The 6,334-nt window shown below is 31.0% G+C and overlaps 1 protein-coding gene across 1 annotated transcript; it reads left to right on the forward strand.

Annotated features, from left to right (window-relative positions):
* Positions 1-6: 6 nt before the first annotated feature.
* Positions 7-3,161, forward strand: LOC105119553 (putative methyltransferase At1g22800). The gene is made up of 9 exons (XM_011017699.1): positions 7-84; positions 222-302; positions 488-566; positions 964-1,111; positions 1,206-1,274; positions 1,955-2,195; positions 2,425-2,511; positions 2,715-2,779; positions 2,880-3,161. The coding sequence occupies exons 2-6, from the start codon at positions 243-245 to the stop codon at positions 1,962-1,964; spliced, it is 366 nt and encodes a 121-aa protein (XP_011016001.1). The 5' UTR covers positions 7-84; positions 222-242; the 3' UTR covers positions 1,965-2,195; positions 2,425-2,511; positions 2,715-2,779; positions 2,880-3,161.
* The last annotated feature ends 3,173 nt before the right edge of the window (positions 3,162-6,334 follow it).

Below are 6,334 nucleotides of genomic sequence, written 5' to 3' on the forward strand. Positions count from 1 at the left end.
TGCACAAACATTGACAATAACACCATCGATGGGCCACAAAGTCCAAGGGTCAAGGTTTTCGATCGGGAACTCAAACGAAAACAGGTAAAAATCCAGTCTTTCTCTGTAAATTTATGATTTGAACATTTTGGTATCTTTGTTTTTGTGTGTTTTTGCTTGTTTTCAAATTCGATATTGTATATCTGCTCCTGGGTATTGGTCCCATTGTGGGGTGGCTGCAGCGTGACCGAGCTGCTTGGTTGATGAGGCCAAGTGATCCTTTTGTGGATGCTGTTGCTGACAATTTGTTGGATCGCTTGGAGGTAGTAACTTGTCTACTGTTGTTTTTAAGAATGTTTAGAATGCTGTAGTATTAAGAAATGAGAGGTTTTAATTTTTGTGAAGTTGCATTTTCTAGTCGTGGTGAGTTTTAGAAGTTTAAATTTTGAAGTTTGATGAGTTTTGCTTAGTTCCAGATTGTTGATTCCGTTTGTTGTGTGTTTTGCAGGATTGCAAGAAAACATTTCCTGCAACGTTGTGTCTAGGAGGTTCTTCGGAAGCTGTCAGACGTTTGTTATGTGGTCGTGGTGAGAATCGATTTTAAGACTTTTCCTGCTATTTATTGTGTTTCAATAACTATAGAAGATAATTTGAAAAATTTTCAGGTTGTATTTTAACAGTTTTGAGACATGGGTGTTCAGCACTAACTGTAAGGTTGAGTGATCATGAATTAAGAGGTTCAAAAGAGGGAGGGATTCGGTTGAATGGAAGTCTAATCATGTGACATTATTTATCAGAGATTTTGGCAGTTGATAAGACAATACTTGAAACACGTTTTTGATACCACAAAGTGGTATTTGAAATTGAGCATACACATAGGAAAAGCTGTTATTCTTTCTCTAGTCATTTTCCTGCACTAGGCATGTTCTTGTAAATTATATCATAAATATTAAACTTTAATCTTGTAGCCACTTTAAATGCCAGGCTCCATTGAAAAGCTTATCATGATGGACACTTCAAATGACATGGTTAAATTATGTAAGGATGCTGAAGCTGCTCAACAAGATTCAAATCAGAATATTGAAACGTCCTTTGTGATGGGAGATGAGGAGTTTCTACCTATAAAAGAAAGGTATGTGAGTGAATTTCATCTATTTGGTTCTTGTGAAAACTAGTCTTCAGGAAGAACTGGTTTTAAATGTTATGTTTTGTATTTGACTATGAAGTTCGGTAGATTTGGTTATCAGTTGCTTGGGACTCCTTTGGACATATGATGTTCCAGGAGCCATGATACAGTTATGCACTTCTTTATTATGATTTTCTTTTAGCTTTTAGCATCTTTCTCATACATGATATCCTCCAGAATTTGTAAATGCATGCGACATTAGAGGATGGAAACCATTAGAATTATTAACCCCAGGAGAAAAAACTACACAGATGAAGCATACATGTTTGCCATGCGGATAGCAAGATATCCTCCAGAATTTGTAAATGCATGCGACATTAGAGGATGGAAACCATTAGAATTATTAACCCCAAGAGAAAAAACTACAAGGATGAAGCATACATGTTTGCCATGCAGATAGCAAGATATAGAAGTGCTTTCCGCGCGCTACTCTGAAAGTTATCTTCAATTTAACTATAACTCCAAAATTTTTTCTTTTTTCTTTTTATTCTGAAGCATAGGAGAATAATCTTTTGATAAATCAAGATATAAGACTATAAAATGAGACCAAAGCAGTCTTTCATCAGCAAATAATTTGACATTTCAGACCATCAATAGTATTCTGAAAGTGCTATGGATGTCTACAACATCCACAAACACAGAGCAGTAGACGTGTAAACCTTATTTCTCTTCTATTTTTAGCTGTGTTTGGTTGTTATTGTCATGAAATCTCTCTACTTGTCATTTTGTTTGAAATCCTGATGTGGTCATGTCTATGACACTTGTCCATTTCATTGGTTTTCATGACAGTGTAAACTAGCACTGAAGTCGGATGGCCTATTTTTAGCAGCTATTTCAGGTGGAGAAACTTTGAAGTTGCCTCTTCATCCTTTTTTATATTTTGATTTAAAGTAAACAGTATGTTAACCAATAAATTTGCCTACTGATTTTTCTGCTTGCTGACATGTGTAGGGAGCTGAGAATACCATGCACTGTGGTTCAAATGTAGCGTGAAGGAGGCATTAGTCCTTGCATATCACCTCTGGCACAAGTATGTTTGTTGTCACTTGGCAATTACCATTCGTGAACTTCTTGAGATAAGGGGTACATATATCCTTAGGAAACTTGAAGTAAACACATGGCTGTGTTGCATACATATATTGGCATTTAATCTGATTTGAAATATCTGGTTCTGATGTACTTATAAGGATTACTTGAGAGGGTACCATCTACCCCAAAATGGTATCACTTGAGCCAACATATATTTTGTACCATTCAAGTTTGTGATGCAGGCAATCTTTTGACCAGGGCAGGCTTCACCCTTCCTGGAGTTGATGTTGATGAATACGTAGTTAGGTCTAGCAGTGGTGAGAAAATCTCTCAACATATTGTCTTGTAGTTTTTACTAGCCAAGCATGCTTGATGATCTATTGCAGAACTAACATGTCTCTTTTTTAAGTGCATGGAATATTAATTTTAGTTTCAACACAATGGTTTTTTATTTGAATAAATTCTCCACCTATAGTCATTGTTATAAAGGGCTCATTCATTCTTGTTAACTGTGGTATAACTCTGGAGCTGATAGAGCATCCGCGTTCAATGGGCGAAACAAATGCTCTTCTGCAAAGGAACAATGTAAGGCCTGTAACAATTGAAGTTTTCCATATGTGTCGTAAAATTGGATTCAATCATCAAATCTTATTGGAAATTCTTTTTTGTCTGTGAATGAAACCAGGTACTCAAGAGAGAAACAACCCTTTCTACTGCGTCAATTTATGATTCAATGCATGATTATTTTTTTTTAGAGGTGATATCCCTTTTCTTTCCTTATCTTCTAATAGGAGACAACAAAATATATCGATGACTTATATGGGTGACGTAAATTATCCATGTATATTCTATTGAAGTAACAAACAGGTTTAAGTAGTGATACACTTATATTATTTGCGATGGATTTTTCATTTAGGATGTTGAAATGGTCTTCTAATGATAGGAATTTCTTCCATATTTCTTCTCTCATCCATGTGCAATCGCTGTAACGCAACATTGTTAATGAAACAATAAGATAATTTAAAATTAAGATAGTTGACATGATTAAAAGACTGATGTCTTTTTCCAAGTGCAGGAGTGTCGAAGTAATAAATAACCTGACAAGACTGGGGTCGAATCACAGGGAGGTTAATTATACAAATTATAAATAACAATAATAATAATAATAGTATTAATAATAGTAGTAGTAGTAGTAATACTAATACTAATAATAATAATAATAATAATAAAGAAAAAGAAGAAGAAAAAGAAGATGAGAACTTTTAGATGGAATATTAACGTAAAGATTTAACAACGATAACAAAAAATGTCAATGTTAGAGGATCTACTAATGGTCTGTCAAACAAGTATAATATAAATTCTTATCATTCAATTGCAAACCACACATAAAGGAGGTTCCAATCATATTATAGATTGTTAACATGATTACATTAGTCATTTTATTCAATTAATGCTAATACTTGTAAATGTCGTCAAGCATTCATGATTATAATTTATGTTAACAACAAATCAAGTTCCTTTCATAGTTCAGGTGTCGGTTATACCATACAGTATGAGCTATGAAAGTGTCAAGTATTTGTTGTACCAAGTGCTATATAACATAAATCAAGATTAGTCATTTAACAAGTAAAGTATTAAAGAGTGAACAAGATAAGAAATACAAAACATGTTAGTATCAAACATTAAAGTCCATATTGAGTTTACACTATACTTATTTTTACACCATTAATGTAACCTTTTTACTTTGACATAATAAATTTAACAAAACATAATGAAAGAAAGAAAAATAAATAAACAAAAGAAGAACATAAATAAGATAAGAGTTAACTAAGTAAAGAAAAGGAAATGAAAGGTATAAACTTGATATTAATGAAAGCAAAGCATAAACATTACAAAAAATACAAAGAAAGAAAGCAAGAGCATGATCTTGATTTAGAGATCAAGATGTCTAAATGCATGGCAAATACCTTCTTTTATAGGCCAAAATTGAGAATTATTAATTTGATGACTAATTGATGAGTGGGTTGCTAACTCTTGACTTGGTGACAATCTTTATCTTCTTTTATCTGCCCAAAACATCATTGATAACGTTAAAATTGGAGCCACTCGAAACATGAAAGTTCTAGATAATTGTCTCAGCTTTCTTGTGTAAACATTTCAGCTCATTTGGACTTCTAGAACTTCAGATATGGTCAAAATACTGAACAGTGCTCGGTCTGGAGGATAGATTCAGGCTTATTTGTTGTTGCAACAATTTGGACTTGAAAATGGTCTTTTTAGATCTTGGGCTCCATATGAAAGTTGTAGGCAGGTCTTACCTTTCCATCCATATAAAGTAGACCTAAATCTGAGATCTATAGCTCCATATATTACCCAATTATCGAACAATGTTCTGGTTTGGATTGCATTGACATCTCTTTTCTAAGTTTGGCCATCTCTTTATCCTTTCAATTTCAGTTATTAAATTCATCAATCAATCCTTTCATTTATGTGATAGGTCTGCATTTAAAATGAACATTTACCACAAATTAAAGGTATCTTATATTATTAGATATATTATTATAAAACATGCTTTAGTTAAGGAGTTATTGATACTTTAAGTGCAAAATGATGATATAAAACCTTGATAAAAATGTACTTTTAAGTACTAATCAATAGTAATAGTTCAAAATTAAGATTGTAATAGTTCAAAAGTTAGATATGATTAGCAGTAATAATTTAAAATTAAGACAGTAACAGTTCAAAAGTAAGATATTATAGATAATAACAAAACAAAATTAAGACAGTATAAGTTCAAAATTAAGACAGTAACAGTTCAAAAGTTAGACATTATACACAATAAAAGTTAAGATTTTGCTATCATATTTTGTACTTATCTTGTTGAATTTTGTCAATCAAATTAAAATTCAATGTGTTTTTCTTCAAAAGTTTCACTAGTTAAAGATCATTATTCAGTTATGGTAGCTTAGTTTTTATGACATTTTTATTCTTTTTAGTTTTTATTTTTTCCTTCCTTCCTCTTTTTGCTTGTCTATTTCCTTCATTTTCATTTCTCTAACATCAATTACTATTGATCTAGTTTTAGGGACTTTTAAAGATAACTCTTTTTTTTTTAGCTTGCTTTTTTGTTTTTGCCATTTCAAAAGTTAGCTTTATTAGCTTGCTTCTATTTGAGCATTCTCCTTGCTTAATGCATCAATAATTCATATATATATATTTCACTGTTTTTCAATTTTTGTATTTTGAAAATCTTTTTCCTTTTTCAAATCTCTTGACCTCTTATTCAGCCTTTTTAAGTTGATTTTTCAATTTTCAATTTTTATATTTCAACTCATTCTTCTTGTTTAATGCTTCTATGATTCCTGCATATTCTCTTCGTAGCTTTTTAATTTTTGCATTTTGGAAATTTTTTATCTTTTCAAATATCTCGACTTTTTCTTCGGTTTTTTTGAGTTGATATTTTAATTTATAATTATCACATTTCAACTATCTTATCTCTTTTTCCTTCTCATTCTCATGTTTAGCAAAAAAAAGCTTATTTCTTCTTCTAATAGCTCGACAACTTTTTGAATATTCAACAACTTAATTTTTTTTTTATGTGGCCTTTAAGTATAATATTGAAAATTACATGAATGTGTAGACGGTAACATTATTAATGATACAGTAACAAATAAAATGAAAAAGGTAACTGATCAGATTGAGATTGTAACACATGAAGTTGAGGTATTAATATATTAAATACAGATTGACATTTACAATCAGACAACAATAATTTAAAACTCTGAAATTTTTACTTGCCTTTGTGACTATGAATGATTTTTTTTTTAATTCTATTTCTAGATATAGTAAATTTCATTTTGTACACATTGATATTCTTTCTTCTTCAATTGATTCAATGATTTTTGTGTACTCGCAAAACCAATACTGCTCATTTGAATTTTCAATGTTATTGAATTATATGATTTATATTTGAACAAAATCAATTAAATAGTTGATTTTTTTTCTTACCAAAATCATCATCATGCAACCAATTATTTTGGTGTCTTTTTTTAATCCTAAGATTTTTTGAAAAATTCAAACATATGTTCTGTGTAGTTGTATTGTGCAATGCTCTTTATATCTTCAACATATTCTAAGTAT

Source organism: Populus euphratica, unplaced genomic scaffold (genome assembly GCF_000495115.2).
Source record: "Populus euphratica unplaced genomic scaffold, PopEup_1.0 scaffold3085.1, whole genome shotgun sequence".
Lineage (NCBI taxonomy): Eukaryota > Viridiplantae > Streptophyta > Magnoliopsida > Malpighiales > Salicaceae > Populus > Populus euphratica.